This window comes from Dipteris shenzhenensis, chromosome 27, assembly GCF_047967505.1.
Source record: "Dipteris shenzhenensis isolate YYH24624 ecotype China chromosome 27, Dip_SZ_1.0, whole genome shotgun sequence".
NCBI lineage: Eukaryota > Viridiplantae > Streptophyta > Polypodiopsida > Gleicheniales > Dipteridaceae > Dipteris > Dipteris shenzhenensis.
Window position 1 is genome coordinate 25,013,200 of NC_141622.1, and position 19,120 is coordinate 25,032,319.

A 19,120-nucleotide genomic window follows, 5' to 3' on the forward strand; every position below is an offset into this window, starting at 1 on the left:
CTAAAGCCTTAGACTTTTCATGAAACCTCGTAGTCTACAAATCATCAAAGGCTTCTACCCCTTCAGTGGTGCCATCCTTTCCTTGAATTGCTATGCTTTGTTTGGAGATGATGCAATCTCCAATCTCCTTTCTCTTGGTCGCATGATGCTTTTCCTCTACGATCTGGTGCTCAGTCACAGAAAATCCAAAGTAAAGAAGAGCACTAATTGGAATTTGGTTGTTTTGTTTGTAGAGAAAACATCATTGGTGCTAAACCAAAGGGACTGATTACGTGAAGATGTTTGCTCTCCGTTGTTTCCATAACTGCATTGTATGGTTGGTCAGTTTAGCATATGGGTTTATTAAATCTCCAAGAAAAGGAATCCCCAAGGTTTTGTAGTTTTAAGCAAGAGGAGAAGATACCCAACCTCGAAAAATCTTGTTTATGTATTCTACAAGAGGAAAAAGCTCATTAGAAATAATGAGTAGATTTTTTTTGGTTTATTTAATGGTGCATACATGGTCCAATTTTTGGGCTTAAATAATTGATATCGTGTTTTCATATGGCTTCTATTCTGAATCTATTATTTATGTTTTTGCTAGCATGTTCGATTGCACTTTCATCGAGGGAATTGACCAAAGATCTTGCATCTATTGTTTTATGCTTCACTCTAGCAAATTGACATGGTCCACTCATCAGCCAAGCAAAGTATAATTATGGGATCTCATTTATTGAAGACTTACTAGTCTTCCACATTGGCATCCTTGACATTGTTCTAATCGCAATGCTTTTGCCATGGCTGACAGTGTCTACTATCATTTGGAGCGTATGCTCCCTAAGCTTGATGACCTGTAACAATGTGGCCTTTTCTCTACCTCCAAGATCAAAGAAATCGCCAAAAGATGACAAGCATTTGAATTTCTCCTTGCATGCCACTCATGGTGATTTTATCGACGTTCGACAACGATTACATCTATTGACATTCAGGTAATATGCCAATATCTTATCCATTTGCAAGACTTATTCTCGGCGCTTATATTCTCGGTGCACGGGGAAGGCTTGTTCCCTCGGATTATAACTCTTTAGGGAAGGAAGCGCGCCGCCTCCCCGTCCACACTATGTGTGGTTATAATAATTATATATTATATATTATCATACAAATATTTTCAATTGCTTGTCCATTCAAAATTGCTTATTTTTAATATGAATTCTTACAATATTCCTCTCTTTTGATGCATGTTCTCGATGCGAGGGAGCAAGGATATCCAAGATGAATGCAAGATCAAAAGATATAGACACCTTTATTCCTATGATTATAGTCCTTGTGACAATATTGTGTAGATTGCAATGAGAATCAGTTATGAGCTCTTGTGAGCTTCGCCTTATTCATGTATTTGTTGGGCTTCAACTCTCAAAACACACAAACAATATGTGCAAGTCAATAATAAATCACCACCCCTGACACTTGCAGGGAGGATTGGGTCCTAATGGACCCTGTGTCATGTCTCATGTCCATATTTTTATTCATTCATTTTTTCCAGTTGAAATTTTGATAAAATGCTAGGATTCAAGTTCAATTTTGAGTTAATAGGTACGTGCTCGACGATGGAAAGCCTGCCTACTGCAACCTAGTTTTGTTATGCTATGCGTGAGACTAAGGGAAATAGCAGCCCATGGTCTAGACCTCATGGTGCTATTTCCCCTACCTTTGAGAACCATTGATGTGACATTTTCTTATATCCCTCTCCTTTTCCCTTGGACCATTATGTCATGCCTCATGGGAAAACGTCGAGACTCCAAATTAGGCTATTCCAAGGGAAAAACATCCAAAATAGCCATCATTATCTCCCTAGTCCATGACATAAGCCCCTATGTTATGCAATAATGTGTCTAAGATAAGTTTGTCAAATCTTAAACCTATCAACCATGGACACTAAAAAAAAAAAAGAGAGAACACTTGGCAGCTTGGAGGAGAAAAGCCTGCCATGTGTCACAAAGAAGGAGCTCTTGGATGGAGGCTTAGAGTGGGGAGGAGGTGGAAAGACAAGAGGCAGGCTTTAGGGAGGAGGTGGAAAGACAAGAGGCAGCTTTAGGGACAAGGAGGAGGTAGAAGGTCAATGGAATGGAGGAGATGGAAGGTGGCCTTGGGGAGGAAGGAGAAGATGGAAGGTTAATGGAATGAAACGAGGAGATGGAAGGTCTCATAGCCATGGGTTAAAAATTAGCCAAAATTTCAAAATCCAATCCAAGTATGCAAGGTGAATTGATTAACAATTTAAGAATCAAAGATCCACGTTCATATGGGGAGTGGTATGAGGGCGCAAAACAACATTGACGTATATATATTGTATGTATCCACGTATCTATATTGTATATGGCCTCCGCAACTCCTTCGTGTTCATCGCTTCCTTCATATTCTCTGTTTCTACCGTCTCTGTGTTTCTGTCGGTGCTACAAAAGCTACTGACGTTGACGAGCAAGGAAGGATCTCTTGTATTCGTTCATTTCAGTAAAGCATCTAAAGCAGAGATCGTAATCTTCCTTTCTCAAAAGAAAACCAAAGTTTTTAAACGGCAAAACCCCTGCTCAGAACAGACTTTGAACATAAATGGTTCAGCAAAAGGTTTCAACTGGCTGATTAGCTGGTTCATTTGAATCGAGGCCCACTATGGCTGTCTTTCCACAACCATCGCATTGCACTCCTTTGTGAAAAATGCGCGGAGCAGCATTAAGATTGGATGTATTCTAGTCTTATGAAGATATATATTGTACGAGCGTAAGTCTAGTTAAGGTTTTGGACTTCCCGTTGTGCAGGACTTATGGAGGTCTCCGAGGAAGCTCCCTTGAATGATGATGGAGCGGAGGCAACACCGTCTTCGTTATCATCTCCGTCCTCTTTCAGTAATCTTCATTGTTTTTCAGACGAAGCTCAAGATGGCATCCTTCATTTCCAGATCCTAAGGCTTGACAAGCAGGTGTGCCTCCCGTCATTTTGCACTTGCAAGCCCATTTACAGGGAACCTTGTATAGCTTTGTGTGTTGCGTATAGGTCATTTATCTCTTCTTTGACTCAGCTCTCTTCATCAACTCGTTAGCTTATCTACATTGAGTTCTCGACCCGTTTTGAGAATCACAAAACCCTATAGGGCACTGGAGTCCTTGAAGGGGATGCTCGCTGGGCAGAGCTGCCGTTATAGTCACTCGTATGTAGCTGATCAATAGCATCTAACAAACAGCTTGTAATACTAAGGTCGAAAGGATAGCAGAGCGCAAAATCTAAGAAACAAACCACTTAGTTGGAGATTCAGCATTATGCTTAGCTTAGTATGTGTGGCACTAGTCGCTTGAGCTACCATGCCAACAAACAGAACTTTAAGCTGACTGACCTAGCCTCATTAAAGCAAGCATGCTCAATCTTTAAGGGCTCTGTATGCTGCTGGAGGACCGATTGGGATGACCAGAAGGACATTTGATAATCCCAAGGTTAAGCTGTATTTGAGCCCTTTTACTGGGTTAGATCAGAAGCTTTGTTCTTTGAGCCAGAGAAAATGTGTGGAAGGATAGCTGTAAGTTTATCTATTAAGTAAGCCTAAGAGGCAGGATTTCTAGTTTGATCCTTTGGTCAAGCTGGGGGACAAAAAGCTGAGCGGCCATGGCATTTCTTTGTTTTTTGAAAAATCTATGTTGATTGCCAAAAAAAGCCTCTATCTTTTGATTCACAAATCCAAATAGGGGTCATGTAGCATATCAAGTCAAATGGCATGGCATGATTTGAATATTTATATGTTTTTTGCACCATTTAGTAAAGTTACATGCATCCAAATAAGCATATTGAGAAATTATGCTTAATTTTCTCCACCAAATTAAAACCATGGTCGCCCATTTGAGGCTATCATTTTTGAAGGGTGAGGATGGTAGGATAGCGCACTTAGGTGCTCCTTTTTCAAGGATGGTAGGATAGGACACTTAGGTTCAGCCCTTCTGGAGGTAAAGTTAAGGCTAGAAACTTGGTAAATTTTGAGTCGGGTAGAAACCTATTGCATTTGCATCTCTTTAGTCATTGAGTCAACCATTGCATTGAATATGCGTCTCAGTGCTTGTGTTAAATGGTTCTAGATGCCCCTTTCCAAATCATAGAGAAGCACTATAATATTGCTACTTAACTATTGAATCAACGCTCCCTGAAATCATGGTGCTAGTATTGAAAAGTAGAGGTAGGTTGCTTTGCTTGAGGCCAACACTCCTATGCTGTGGAAGATTCACCTTGAGTATTAGAAAAGAGAGTAGGGGGAGGTTACTTGCTTAGGCCAACGCTCCCCTCATGTAGTAGAAGCTAAAACATAGAGAGAGAGCCTAGGAACTCACATAGGGTGTAACCAACTTCACTTCTGTGATGTGTACCAAGTAGATGTGGAGACAATGCACAAAAGAGAGATGTAGAACCAACAAATGTGCAATGTGGACCAAATCATATACAAAAGAAGTATGTAGTGTGCCACCCTCTATCAACAGAGTGGTGACTAGATGTGGACCCCTGTACACTCAAAAGACTAATCTCCTACCTCCTTGGCACCTCCAAAACACTTGGCTAGCGTTGCTCTCCTAGAGCTTACGTGGGCCTGGTAAGATGTGTCTCACAATTACGCCTCCCTGCTCCTCCTCAGGACAGCTTGCTTGTTCTAGATCCTTGACCTCCTTGCTGTTGTGAAGGCACCCCAAATTTAAGCACAAGTCTCCTTCAATGTCATCTACCTTTGCTGCTCCTATGCACCACCATCCAGTTCTTCTACGCTGATTAGATCTGCTCCTTCGTATGCTTGTGGAACATATGAAGACCTGTGATGTTCTCTCGCTACATTTAGTTGCTCTTGTGTATCCACCAGACGGCTGCTGGTCTGTTGTGTGAAGTAGATTGGAATGCCCAAAGTCTGAACTGCCAAATGGTCCGCAGAGGGGGCCCTGATGGGATATCTCAAGGTGTATGCCTCAGGCACACCTTGGTTTCTATGTGTGAGTGCTAGAGGCACAGTTAGGTGCCCACAAGCACAGTTAGGTGGTGGAAAGCCACATAGGATGATTGAGAGAATCTAGGAGCAGATTGAGGAGATGATTGTGGAGCTTTGAAGTCATCAGTGATGTCAGTGAGCATGTATGAGGTGCCTACTTAAGGACCTCACTCTTCTTCATTCTATAATGCAAGTATTCTGAGTTTGTGTCCACTCTACTCTTTCTTTTCAGTTCACCAACATGGTATCAGAGCCATTTGATCCCCCTTGATCCATTTCTGCCACATCATCATCTTCTTCTTCATCTTCTTCTTCACCATCTCTTCCTCTTCTTCTCAAAGTTTGCTTAAGCTTGTTCTCTTCCGGTTCTCAACCATTTCCCACGCCCTTCCTGCTGGAGATCCACCTCGAAGTGGCGAACCCCTGGCTGAAAAGAATTGAAGAAAGACGCCCTCGTTTCGTCGCCATTACACAAAGTTCGTCGACTTTTGCTTCTGCGTTTTCTCTCAACATACTTCATCTTCCTCTAATTCCTTTCAGGGGTAGATTCTCCATGCCTTGGGCTATCCTGTGCTGAAATCTGAGCAGCAATGGCTGCATATTCAAGGTAAAAACAGAGAAAACCAGTCGTTTTTGAAGACGCTCCAGCCAGCAAAGTCGCGCGAAATCTCCTCAGACCTCTGCACCATAAGTTCACCTTTATGTGAGCTTTCTTTTGCTTCAGAAAGCCCCTCTTCCTCTGCTCTGAAGAGTAAGCTACAAGCCCTCCAAGTTCAGTCTTTTGGTTTTGACAGTTTTGACAAGCTTTTTGAAGATGATGCTACATAAGATGCTATTCTAGCCTTTCTGGTTTTTTGAAACTTTCAATAACATCAGTACAAGTGTGGCTTCAGTTTTGCTTTGAATTGCTATACCTGGTTTTGATTGGAAAGTATTCATTTTAGCCACCTCTATGAAGCCTGTAAGAAAAAGCATCATTGATTGAATATTGGTCACTAGTCTTTGCTACATCAAGTGCTTATATTTGGAAGCCTTTCAGTTGTTTTTAGCCTTGTAAGAGAGAAAGACACTGCCCAATATCTGGGTTAGACCCTCTCATGGCTACCCTATTGAATATAGATAAGTTCAATGGAACGAGATTCCACACATGGCAAATGAAGGTGAAATTTGCATTGATGAGGGAAAACCTTTGGGGACTTGTCAAACCAACTTCAACCGCTTCTTCTACAGCCTCCAATGCTGGAGAATCCTCAACTCCGACACACCCGGCAAGGGATCCCGCTAGAGAGGAGAAAGCATATGGTATCATTGCTCTTGCTTTAGGAGATGATTATATTCATCATATCTCTGACTTAGAGTCTCCTTTAGAAGCTTGGCAGAAGCTTGACATGATTTTTGGTGCTAGCTCTCACATCTCTAAATTATCACTTAAAATCTCTTTCTTTGAATTGAAGATGGTTAGTGGTACTACTTTGGCAGCTCATGTCAACTACATGCGGAGTCTTATGACCCAACTAGCTTCTATCCACTCTCCTATTACTCTAGATGATGCTATGGCAGTGTTACTTAAGAGTATGCTTGAAGATTATGATCATATAGTTACCACTTTGAAAAATCTTCCTAATCCTAATCTTGAAGGTATTATCTCTGCTCTCCAAGAAGAAGAAAGGCATATGGAGCTCAGGAAAGGCAATGACACTGTTTATGCTGTAAAAATCCAGAAGGGCAAGTTTACCCCTTGCAATCACTGTGGAAAGACAAATCACCTTTCAAAGGACTGCTTCAAAATCAATCCATGCAAACACTGTGGCAAGAACAACCATCATGAGAAGTTTTGCAGAGCCAAAGCAAAGACAAAAAATGCAAATCTACTTTCAGTTGATGAGCCTCCACAAGATGAGGCATCCTTTGAAGATTATGCATTTTAAATCATGTCAAGGTACTCAGCCTGGATAGTCCTCCAAAATGAATGAAATAAACTATTGTGTTTTTATGCTTTGCAAACACCTCTGGTCACCTTATGATGTAGGCCATGTGTATGTTTTGCTCCATGGTATCTCCTGCAGACATTGTGTGCATGTACATGCAGGGGAGATAACCATTGGAAGGTCTTTTTGTATCCCTTTTGTTTACCTTACACCCATGGGAACCTTTGCTAGCTTGAGATCCTAGCCATTGATAGATCCATGACCACCATGAGATGGCATGAGACACCTTGTGCTAGCTGTATCCTTGACATAGCTTGAGGCATTCCCATGAGGGGGGGTTTGATGGGATATCTCAAGGTGTATGCCTCAGGCACACCTTGGTTTCTATGTGTGAGTGCTAGAGGCACAGTTAGGTGTCCACAAGCACAGTTAGGTGGTGGAAAGCCACATAGGATGATTAAGAGAATCTAGGAGCAGATTGAGGAGATGATTGTGGAGCTCTGAAGTCATCAGTGATGCTAGTGAGCATGTACGAGGTGCCTACTTAAGGACCTCACTCTTCTTCATTCTATAATGCAAGTATTCTGAGTTTGTGTCCACTCTACTCTTTCCTTTCAGTTCACCAACAGGCCCTTGTTATAGGCTAGAGGATGAGCAGACGAGTCGACTTAATGGCCCACCAGTTTGTCAGCCAGTGAATGTCGGACTAGTCCTGTAACCTATATAATGCCCTTGCAACAGCCGAAGAGCTTGGACCCTTACTGCTATAGGAGGAGGCTCGGGAGAAGCGGTTCAACAAAGAAGATGACAGGCACTCTAGGCGAAGACAAACTTGGCAAGGGAAGTGTAAGGATTCCAAAGGCAAAGCAGAAGGTGCAGAGAAAAAGAAGAAAGTCAAGTGCTACTACTGTGCGAAGCTTGGCTATTATGCTGAAGATTGCCGCAAGAAGAAATCAGATCTGAAGTGGAAGAGGGAGTCCAAGTGCAAGGAGGATTGAAAGTCTGACTCAACAAACGTTACTATCAGTGAGCTCTTCCTAGTGGATTGGGGGGAATAAAAACACATGTCAAACAAGAGGGAATGGTTCAAGGTCATGGAAGGTACACATCCCAACTCTTAAGTGACGATGGGAGACAATGGTACATGTCCTGTCAAAGGTATTGGCAGCATACCATTCTACACCAAGTCAGGAGCCATTGAGGTAATCTTTGGTGTTCTTTATGTTCCAAAGTTAGGCAAGAACTTGCTTTTTGTAAGTCCGATGCCGAAGACCAGCAAGCTTTGGGTGATATTCGACGACAAGGGAGTCGTCGTCAAATCTAAAAAGGCCTGAGATATTGTAGCTCAACGAGTTGATGAGGACGGCTTGTACCGGATTATGCTTTCCTAGTTTGAGGAGATCATAAAAGCTCCAAGCTGTGGCATGAAAGGTCCGGGCACATCTACTATGACACCTTGTCAGAGATGCAGGAGGCGAACATGGTGGATGGATTTCCGTCAATTGCACGACTAAATGGTGTTTGCCAGGCTTGCTTGGAGGGCAAGCAATACAAGGAGGAATTCCCACAGGAGGCTTCATCAAGGGCCACGGAGCCACTGGAAGCACCTGACTAACTTTACAAACGTTGGAGCAAAATGGTGTAGCTGAGCGGAAGCACCGGACTGTGACAGAGACGGGTTTAACCATGTTGAGGGGGAGGTCCCTCTCCAGAGCTTATTGGGGTGAAGCTGTGAACACAGCCGTTCACATCCTCAAGATGACCAAGACGAAGGCCATTGAAGACAAGACTCCATATGAAGCATACTATGATAAGAAGCCGACCATCTTACATTTATGCATTTTCGGTTCTAAAGCTTTCATACATGTGCACAAGGATCAAAGGACAAAGCTGGATTCTAGGAATAGGAAGTGTATTTTTGTTGGGTATAGTGAAGGGTCCAAGGCATACTGTCTCTTCAATCTAGCAACAAAGAAGATCCTCATTAGTAGGGATGTGGTCTTTGAGGAGACAGAGTCTCAGTCGGAGGAGATTCAAAAAATTGCAGTTGCACCCTCATCAGCACCCAAACTGTGTTAGAAAATGAAATCCTTGCACAGGGTATTCCGTAGCGGAAGAATGATAGATGGGCCCTAGGAATTGCACGCGGAAGTGTTTAACTATGGAATCAAGCTTCATCAACATGTGTGTACTTGACAACCATTAATGTGAGTGCAAACCTGCAAATAGACTGTGCTCAAAGACAAATATAGAAGCAACACTTATATATTTTTGTCCGTCCAAAAGCATACACAATACAATACCAAAATGTCCTCCTGCTATATACCTGGCACCTCTAGATGTCTGAGCCTGCATGCTCCATTGAGCATATGTAGACTCTCTGTCCAAAGGATCTCTTCCACTTCCTGTTTTAAAACCAGCCTAGGTGGGCTGCCACTTAGCTCAGTCTGCAGCTTCTTCTGGGTCATCTTCTCCTCCTGGATGTAGGCCCAAGGCTGCCCCTTTGCTGCTCCTGTCTGCTGTCCTGAGTGCTGCTCCAAGTGATGAAGGCGGCCCAAATGGCCCCCTTATATAGGGCTCAAGGCCCAGCCAAAAATACTGACCAAACAGGCCGACTTTTCTGCTAGTAGTCAATGAGAAGACTATGGAAGATTTGTGAAAGAAATTATGTGCCACTTATGAGAAGGAAACTGCCTCTAATAAAGTTTACCTCATGAAGAGGTTATTTTAGCCATAGATGAAGGAAGGGGTGTTCATTTCTTCTCACTTGAATGAATTCAACATTATTTTTAGTCCGCTTCAATGAAGGCAGGGACCTTGCTGAAGTGTGACCCTGGTTCAGAAGCTCTTGGGAATCGACTTTCATGACTGGAGGACAGTGCCCTTGCGAGGAGGGTGACTCAGGTTCAGTCAGGTGCTTAAGGAGTTCTAGTCTACGGAAGGTTGTTCGATCGACTTTGCTGTGTGGTTTAGCAGCAGAGATGTCGACCTCTTCAGCCTCTTCAGCTCGTGCTCTCCCTTCCTCCTCCCCCAGATTTCTTTCTTTCACTATCCCTAACTTTGGAGAGTTTGGGAAACTGGATAGGACAAACTACCCAATTTAGAAGGTGAAGATCCAGAGTCATTTAGTGCCTCGAAAGCTGTGGAAATTGACAACGGGAGTGGAGGTGAAGCTGGAGGATATTTTCGACATACATGGGAATATACTCATGGCAGTAGACGGAGAGGAGCTTGAAGCTTGGGAAGACAGAGATGCCCATGCCTTGGCATTGATCGTAGGGACTACGGCGGACTCTCTGCTTCCTCACATCCACATGGCCAAGACGTTAGTAGAGGCGTGGGTTACTCTGAAGGATCTGTACGAGATAGACAACACATCCCGAATCTTGCTTCTTCAGCATCAGCTCTACAACCTTGATATGGAAGAGGGAGATTCGGTACATGACCACTTGACGAAGGTCAAGGTGGTGAGGGATCAATAGGCATTTGTTGGTCAGGTGGACTCGTGCCATTTGGCCTTGATGGTATTGAGGAGGCTACCTCGGAGTTTTGAAAGCTTCGTAATTGTAGAGAAGGGGTAGGGACAGATTTGGAGAAGGGGGAATAGAGGAGCAAAAGGGAGAGAGAGATTGGGGAAGAGGGAGAGGAAAGGGTAGAGAGAGGGAGAGATTGAGAGGGAGTAGGGAAGAGAGAGAGAGTGAGTGAGCATAGGTAGGAAGGAGGAAGGAACAGTAGATAGGATTAGATGTCACATCAAAAAGTACATAGTAGGGGGTGGATGGAGACTTATATAGTCCCTCCACATTTTCCCCCTAAAGGGCCTCTAACTTGGCCTCTTTTCCCCCTTCATTACAGCCATCCGTTCCCATAGAATTTTGCCTTCAAAATTTCATATGCGTGCTGTTAAATAGGTGCAGCAAACAGCAAATAATAATCAGCCCAGTAGGAGATAGGGGTTGTCCTGGACAATGCTCTTTGGCTGCCATGAGTTCTCATCCTCAGGGAGTCCTTGCCACTTGATAAGATACTCGGTGTAGACTTTGTTTCGGAGTACATGATCCTTGAAACCCATGATGCGCTCCGGAACATAGAGTATGTGGCCCTCCTCATCCATAGGTGGTAGCTCAGGAAGGACTTGGACATGCTGTCCAATATGTGGCTTCAGCAAGGACACATGGAAAACATTATGAATCCTGGAGGTCCTGGGTAGCTCCAACTCATATGCCACCTCGCCAACTTTGCGGATGATCATGTAGGGACCGTAATACCCGTGAGCAAGCTTCGTGTTGGTGTTACCCTTTAGTGAGGCATAACGGTTCTTATGCAGGCGTAAGTGCACATGATCACCTTCTTTAAAAGACAGATACCTGTTGCGTTCATCGGCATACTTCTTCTGCTTGGCTTGGGCATCTTGCATATTCTTTTTAGCCAATTGCAGAAGGGCATCTATACTCTCCAAGTCATTTCTTGCTTGCTGATTTTTCAGAGCCATGTCTGCAACTAAAGATGGCATACCCACTGTGCATCCATACATAGCCTCGAACGGGCTCATGCCAATAGAGATGTGCCTGGTACTGTTGTAACAAAATTCAGCAAGTGCCAATCACTTATCCCAAGACTTCTGTGTGTCATGACAGAAATACCTCAAATACTCCTCTAGCCATTTGTTCACCCTTTCTGACTGTCCATCCGTCTCAGGGTGGTAAGCAGTGCTAGGTGTAAGAGAAGTACCCACTGCTGTAAATAATTCCTACCAAAAGTGACCCATAAAATTTGCATCTTTGTCGCTGACAATCTCTTGAGGGAAACCATGATGCTTAAAAACACGCTCGATGAACTGCCAAGCAACCTGTGATGCTGAATAACGGGTCTTAGTGGGTATGAAATGGGCCTGCTTTGTCATTCTGTCAACCACCACAAAAATGCTATCCCATCCCCGCTCTGTGGAAGGAAACCCTGTGATGAAATCCATAGCAATGTGAGTCCATTTGCCTTCTGAAATAGGTAATGGCTGCAAGAGACCCACGGGTAACCGGCTGTCTACTTTATTTTGCTGGCAGGGCAAACATTCATTGACAAATTTAACTACATCCTGCCACAAGCTATCCCAGATAAAGCTCTGTTTGACCTTTTCATATGTCTTAGTAATACCCACATGTCCTGCCATAGGAGATGAGTGCATTTCCTGTAAGACCAGCAGTCGGTACTTTGAATCTGGCACCAAATAAATTCTGTCCTTGCACCACAACAGGGCATTATGCAGCTTAAATTCAGCATGCCCCTGGCTCGATGGCCTCTGTAACTCCACAAATATGGAAGCTGCCTTAGAATCCTGCATTATTCTTCCTGAATATCATGAATCCACTTTTGGTAGATGGTAGAAATGGCAGAAAAACTGCAAGCCCACATATGGGATAAGGCATCTGCAACCACGTTTTCTTTCCCTTTCATGTACTCGATGTCGAAATCATAAGACTGAACCTTAGCTAGCCATCTCTTCTGCTTCATTGACAAGTTCGCTGCATAAGGAAATACCTGAGCGTCCTATGATCTGTCTTAACCTTGATTTTGCTACCATACAGGTAGTGGTGCCATTTTTCGAAAGCATGGAGGATAGCCAACATTTCCTGATCATACACATGATAATCTAGTTCCTTGGCATCCAATTTCTTGCTTTCAAAAGCAATTACCCCGTGTTCCTGTCTTAGCATAGCCCCTAATCCTTTGCCACTGGCATCTGTCTCCACAATGAAAGTACGTGAAAAATCAGGGCATACCAACACAGGAGCATGAGTGGGGGCGAATTTCAGGTCTTCAAAGCTGCGTTGTGCATTTGTAGACCACATAAAAGCAGCCTTCTTCAGAAGGTCTGTCAGGGGGGCTGCCCGCTTGGCAAACTTGCGAATAAAGCGCCTGTAGAAGGAAGCAAGACCTAGAAATCCCCTCAACTGAGTAGGGTTGCGTGGCTGCGGCCAATCCACAATGCATTTCACCTTTGCAGGATCCACTCGAATGCCATCCTTGCCCACAATGTGACCAAGATACTCAACCTCTTGTTCCATAAAAGTGAATTTGTTGGCTTTGGCATAAAGCTGATGCAACCTCAAAATTTCCAGCACTTGCTTGCATGTCTGATGTGCTCATGCTTATCCTTGCTGTAAATGAGGATGTCATTAAAAAATGCCAGTACATATTTGAAAAGGAGAGGCTGCAAAATCTTGTTCATGAGTGCCTTATTAAAATGGCAGCGGAAGATGCAAACAAACTGAAATTATAGAGCCACACAGAGAACACTATAGATAACAAAATGTACCACCACTGATCTGTTGTAAATCAGCCCTTAAACCAGGGCAGCAACTGAAATACAAGATATCTTGAATAAGATAGAAAACAGGAGCTGCTGGTGAGGCTGAACTGAAGCAGAGAAAAAGGGGGGAACACAAGAAAGCTGAAGCCTGAGAGCACGGAGGCAGGAGAAGCCTGAAACGAAGAGGCAGAGGCTTGGAGCGGGGAGGCAAGGGCCCTGAAGAGGCAAGATCTGCTGCGGGAGTGTGGGCAGCCAACTGAGCAGCTGAGAGGGGGCTCTGAGGGGATGGTCAGGAGCAGGCTGTATGCTGGGGAGAGGAGGAGGGAGGGGGAGGGAGGGAGAGGGAGAGGGAGGGAGAGAGAGGGAGGGAGGGACCTCGGAGAGTGAGCGGGGAAGGAGAGGAACCACCGGCAGCATAAAAGAGCCCGAAAGTAGAGGTCCCCTGAAGATAGCGGAGGAGACGTCGAGCAGCTTGCCAATGAGAAAGCGAAGGGGTTTGCATGAAGGTACTGAGGGTGCCGACAGAGAAGCCGAGATCCAGTCGAGTGTTAAGTAGCCAAAGAAGAGATCCAACAAGCTGGCGGTAGAGGGAGGCATCAGGATAAGCAGTGGACCCAGAAGCAGAGAGTTTAGCGTTGGGATCCATGGGAGAGGTGATGGGCCGACAGTCAGCCATGTGGAAAGTTTCGAGGAGCTCTTGAACATAGCGTTGCTGAGAGACAAAATACCCCCTCTTAGTCTGCCAAATCTCAAGACCCAAGAAAAAATGGAGAAGGCCCATATCCGTCATCTCAAATTCAGTTTGAAGAGCAACTTTAATGGCAAGGATATGATTGGTATGACTCCCGGTGAGGATTAAATCATCCACATAAAGAATGATGAAGGTATGAAGCTGTCCTTCATGAAAAAGATAAAGATTGGGATTAGCCAGAGAGCGAAGAAGTCCTTGGCGGCAGAAGAAGGTATCAATACGCTGATTCCAGGCCCGAGGAGCTTGCTTGAGACCGTAGAGAGCCTTGCGAAGGCGGCAGACCATGAAAGGAGAACGAGAATCAATGAAGCCGGGCGGCTGATCCACATATACCTCTTCATGAAGATCACCATTCAAAAATGCAGATTTGACGTCCATTTGAAAGATGGGCCACTGATGGTGGGCGGCAAGAGCGAGGATCGTGCGGATGGTGCTCATCCGGGCGGTAGGTGCAAAGGTCTCCCCATAGTCGATGCCGGGTCGTTGGGCATAGCCTTTAGCCACCAGCCGAGCTTTATACTTGTCGACAGAACCATCAGAGGCGTATTTTGTTTTGAAAATCCACCGGACACCAATGACGGAACGATGTGAGGGACGAGGGACAAGGTCCCAGGTGTGGTTCCGAAGAAGAGCATGAATTTCCGCTTCCATAGCCTGTTTCCAATGAGGCTGGGCCAGAGCCTAAGGAACGGTAGTGGGCTCACGAGTGGCGAGGATGCGAGACATAAGGGCATAATTGACATGAAGGGGATCAGAAGAGGACGGTGGGAGATGGCGATGAGAGCGACGAGGCCCATCATCAGGGGGTGGTTCGGAGTAGGGATCCTCAAGACCGGAGGAGCGGAGAGTATCAATGAGCCATCGCGGAACACGTACCGAGTGGGGTTCCAAAGGAGGAGCAGACGAGGGTGGAGCCGGAGAAGGAGGCGGAGGAGAGAGAATAGGAGGTGATGTACCGGGGGACGAGGCAGGTGGAGGGAGAGAGGGCTCCGGGGCATCGGACGGATCTCCAAGAATAGGAGGAGAGTCGGAGGATGTCGGAAGGACCTGCTCGTCGAAAAGAACATCCCTGCTCACGGAGATAATGCGGCGGCGAGGATCATAGAGGCGATAGCCAGTGGAGACGGAGTTGTAGCCTACGAACAAGAGCTTGTGGGACTTAGGATCAAGCTTTCCACGATCAGATTTAGGAATATGAACATAAGCATCACAGCCAAATACTCGAAAATGGGAAACATCGGGCTTAGATCCATAGTAAGCTTGATAAGGGGTCATGCCTGGGACTGCTGATGTCGGAGAGCGGTTAAGAGTATGGATGGCGGTCATCATGGCCTCGGCCCAAAGAGACTGAGGGAGTTGACTGTGAGTGAGCATGGTCCGAGCCATTTCAACACCGGTACGATGTTTACGTTCAACCACACCATTATCAGAAGGGGTACCTGTGTTGGCAAATTCCCGTTTGACACCATGACTACTCAAGAACCGATCAAACTCGAGAGAGGTGAATTCACCACCTTTATCAGCACGAAGAATTTTGAGGGAGTGATTGGATTCTTTTTCCACCATGGCTAGCCAGGTCTGGAAACGACTGAAAGCCAGATCCTTGTGGGAAAGAAAATAGATCCAAGAGTAGCGACTGAAATCATCAACAAGGAGCATGTAGTACGAGGCTCCCCCAAGGGACATAATCTGCATAGGGCCACATAGGTCGAGGTGAACAAGACCAAGCGGAACAGTGGCACGGCGAGAGGCATGATGAGCGAACGGCTCGCGATGTTGTTTGCCCAATATGCAAGAGGGACAGAGACCTTGGCGAGTGCCGACGTTAGGGAGGCCGAGGACAAGCTGATCACGGAAAGCACGATGAAGAGCATCAATGTGTAAATGACCAAACCGATAATGCCAAAGGTCGCCAAGAGAGGTTCCTGTAAGGGAGGGAAGGGCAACAAGCTTGTAGATACCATTAGTAGAATGGCCGGTCCAAACCGGCTGTCCGGTGGCACGATCGCGGATGGTGACAGAGGCTGCTTCAAACTCAACTTTCATATTGTTTTGACAAATCTGATGAACCGAAAGGAGATGAAAGCCGAGAGACGGAACATAAAGAACACGAGAAGAGTGTTTACCCCCTTTGCCATCAGGAATAATATCAAGAGAGCCCTCTGAATGAACAGGAATAGAGTGCTTATCGCCGATGCAGACACGACCAGAATGAGGAGTGAGATCCTGGAGCAGTGAGGAGGAGGGGGTCATATGCCGAGAGACCCCACTATCAACAATCCATTCACGAGCATCGGAGCTATGGAGAGCCAATGACTCTGCTGCAGGAAGGGGGACCGAATTCAAGAGCTCAAGGTGAACAAATGCAGGAGTAGGGGTAAGGGAAGCATCAGCCGCAGCGGCCAGAGGTGCGTCAGCTCGTTTGTGTTTGCGGTATGGACAATTGCGCCAATAATGGCCAGGAGTGCCACAGTGATTGCAATTACCTTTGGGAGCAGGACGGTCACTGGAGGGATCTGAAGGAGATGAGTTATTGGCAGAGGACGGGGCATTCTTGGATCGTGATTTGGGACGATGGGCCACAAGAGCCTCAGAAGAACCATCAGAGGTTTTAGTGAACTGTTCTTCCTGATCCATCATCATGGGGACAAGTTCCTCCCAAGTGATGGTGCTGAGGCGGCCAGAGGTAATAAGAGAAGAATAGAATGCTGCATATCGACTGTCAGTAATAACATGAGATAAGAGAGTAATAGCCATATCTTCGGAGGAGATAGCCTTGCCTGCATGGAGGATGTCCTGATGCATGCTCTGCATTTTGTTGATGTGGTCCCGTATGGAAGGAGAAGTAGTTGGATCGAGGCGACGAAGCTGAACTTCCAAGGAAATACGTTTCATGGGAGTGACGCGAAGATACATGCCATCAAGAAATTCCCAAATAGCACGTGCAGAAGTAAGATGCTTGATATGATTGAGAACCCCTGGTTGACAATTGAGAAAGATGAACGAGCGTACACGAGCATTCAATTTATCCCAGATAAGAGAAGCATGTGGCTCCTCCTCAGGTGACGGACGAGGGATCCCGGGATCAACAAACTCAGCAAGATCATAAGATTCCAATACAGACGCCATCTGAATTTTCCAAAGAGAATAATTGGTCCCATCTAACTGCCGAGCATCTGGAAATGTAGGAAGAGTGGGAATACGTACAGGCTTGTCAGACTCTTGAAAGAAACTGGACATAGGGGATACGCGAAGATCCGGAGTAGAATCCTTTGTTTCATCAGCCATAACTGAAAACAGGGAATGGACAGCAACAAGGGGCTGAAGAGAACGGGGCTGGTGAAAAGATCAAGGTCTAGAACAGGGCCAATCTCAACAATCGAACCCAAAGATCAAGAGCCAATAAGTTCTGCCAAAAAAACCCCTGAATAAAGTCGTACGGGTGAAGACGGGAGCCGACCCGATGCGCAATGAAGGAAGGGGGGGAAAGGCTCTTGATGAAGCAGTAGGCTGCTATTGATAGCCCGGGGTACGGCAAGGAAAAATAAGCTGCTATTGATAGCCCGGGGTACGGCAAGGAAAAATAAGCTGCTATATATATTAGGGAGGGGAGAAGGGAGGGGAGAAGAAAGCTCTGTAGTCAGTGGAGGACAAACTTCTTCAACTTCATCAATATAGAAGTTCCCAGATCAGAGAGTAACCTGGTGCTCTGATACCATATTAAAATGGCAGCGGAAGATGCAAACAAACTGAAATTATAGAGCCACACAGAGAACACTAGAGATAACAAAATGTACCACCACTGATTTGCTGTAAAATAAAAAATATATATATTAGGGAGGGGAGAAGGGAGGGGAGAAGAAAGCTCTGTAGTCAGTGGAGGACAAACTTCTTCAACTTCATCAATATAGAAGTTCCCAGATCAGAGAGTAACCTGGTGCTCTGATACCATATTAAAATGGCAGCGGAAGATGCAAACAAACTGAAATTATAGAGCCACACAGAGAACACTAGAGATAACAAAATGTACCACCACTGATCTGCTGTAAATCAGCCCTTAAACCAGGGCAGCAACTGAAATACAAGATATCTTGAATAAGATAGAAAACAGGAGCTGCTGGTGAGGCTGAACTGAAGCAGAGAAAAAGGGGGGAACACAAGAAAGCTGAAGCCTGAGAGCACGGAGGCAGGAGAAGCCTGAAACGAAGAGGCAGAGGCCTGGAGCGGGGAGGCAAGGGCCCTGAAGAGGCAAGATCTGCTGCGGGAGCGTGGGCAGCCAACTGAGCAGCTGAGAGGGGGCTCTGAGGGGATGGTCAGGAGCAGGCTGTATGCTGGAGCCTTGAGGAGCTGCAAGAAGTGATGGAGGAAATGAAGGGAAGGAGGCCCTTTTATAGGGCAGGCCAGGGGGGGGTAGTCGGCCAGTCTGGCTGGACCGACCAGCCTGGTCGGTCAGGCCAACTGGGCCGACCAGCTGGTCGGCCAGCCTACCCCCTCTGGCCCCCCTTGCTGCATGGGGGCTGGTCGGCTGGCCACGCCTGGAGATGCGGAATCTCAACATGCCTGGAAGGTGGCTGGTGCATTGGTCAATCCAAAAGGCATCACCTTGAACTCATACAGTCCCCTCTCTGTGCGGAAGGCTGTCTTGTGCTCATCCCTAGCTTTGATTCTAATCTGATGATATCCGGATCTCAAATCAATCTTAGTGAAAAATTGAGCACCCTTGAGTTCATCCAATAGGTCATCTATCTTGGGGATTGGAAACCTGTTTTTGATGGTGACCTTATTCAAGTCTCGGTAGTCAATGCACATACGGTAAGAACCATCCTTCTTCTTCACCAGGAGCACAGGTGATGCAAAAGGAGAAGTGCTATGAGTGATGAAACTCTTCTGAAGTAAGTCCCTCACTTGAGTTGCCACTTCCTCCCGTTCTACCTTAGAGAGTCGGTATGGGGCCTTATTGATTGGCTTATTGCCAGGTTCTAGGACTATGGCATGATCAACATCTCTTCTCGGAGGCAACTGTGATGCATAGTTGCCAGGGAACACCGTTCCATAGCTATGGAACGTTGGAACGGCGTTCTCTTCACTCAGCTTGAAGAGAATGTCTGTGGAACGTGTGGCCTCTGGAACGTTCCATATCCCTTGTG

General features: G+C 45.7%; 1 protein-coding gene across 1 annotated transcript in view; it reads left to right on the plus strand.

Moving 5' to 3' along the window:
• The first annotated feature begins 2,368 nt into the window (after window positions 1-2,368).
• LOC147884078 (proteasome assembly chaperone) overlaps window positions 2,369-19,120 on the plus strand; it is a 47,190-nt gene continuing 30,438 nt past the window's right edge. The window contains exons 1-2 of the mRNA XM_087398737.1: window positions 2,369-2,490; window positions 2,796-2,956. Coding sequence (XP_087254863.1) covers window positions 2,801-2,956 — 156 coding nt within the window. The 5' untranslated portion in view covers window positions 2,369-2,490; window positions 2,796-2,800. The remainder of the gene's footprint in view (window positions 2,491-2,795; window positions 2,957-19,120) is intronic.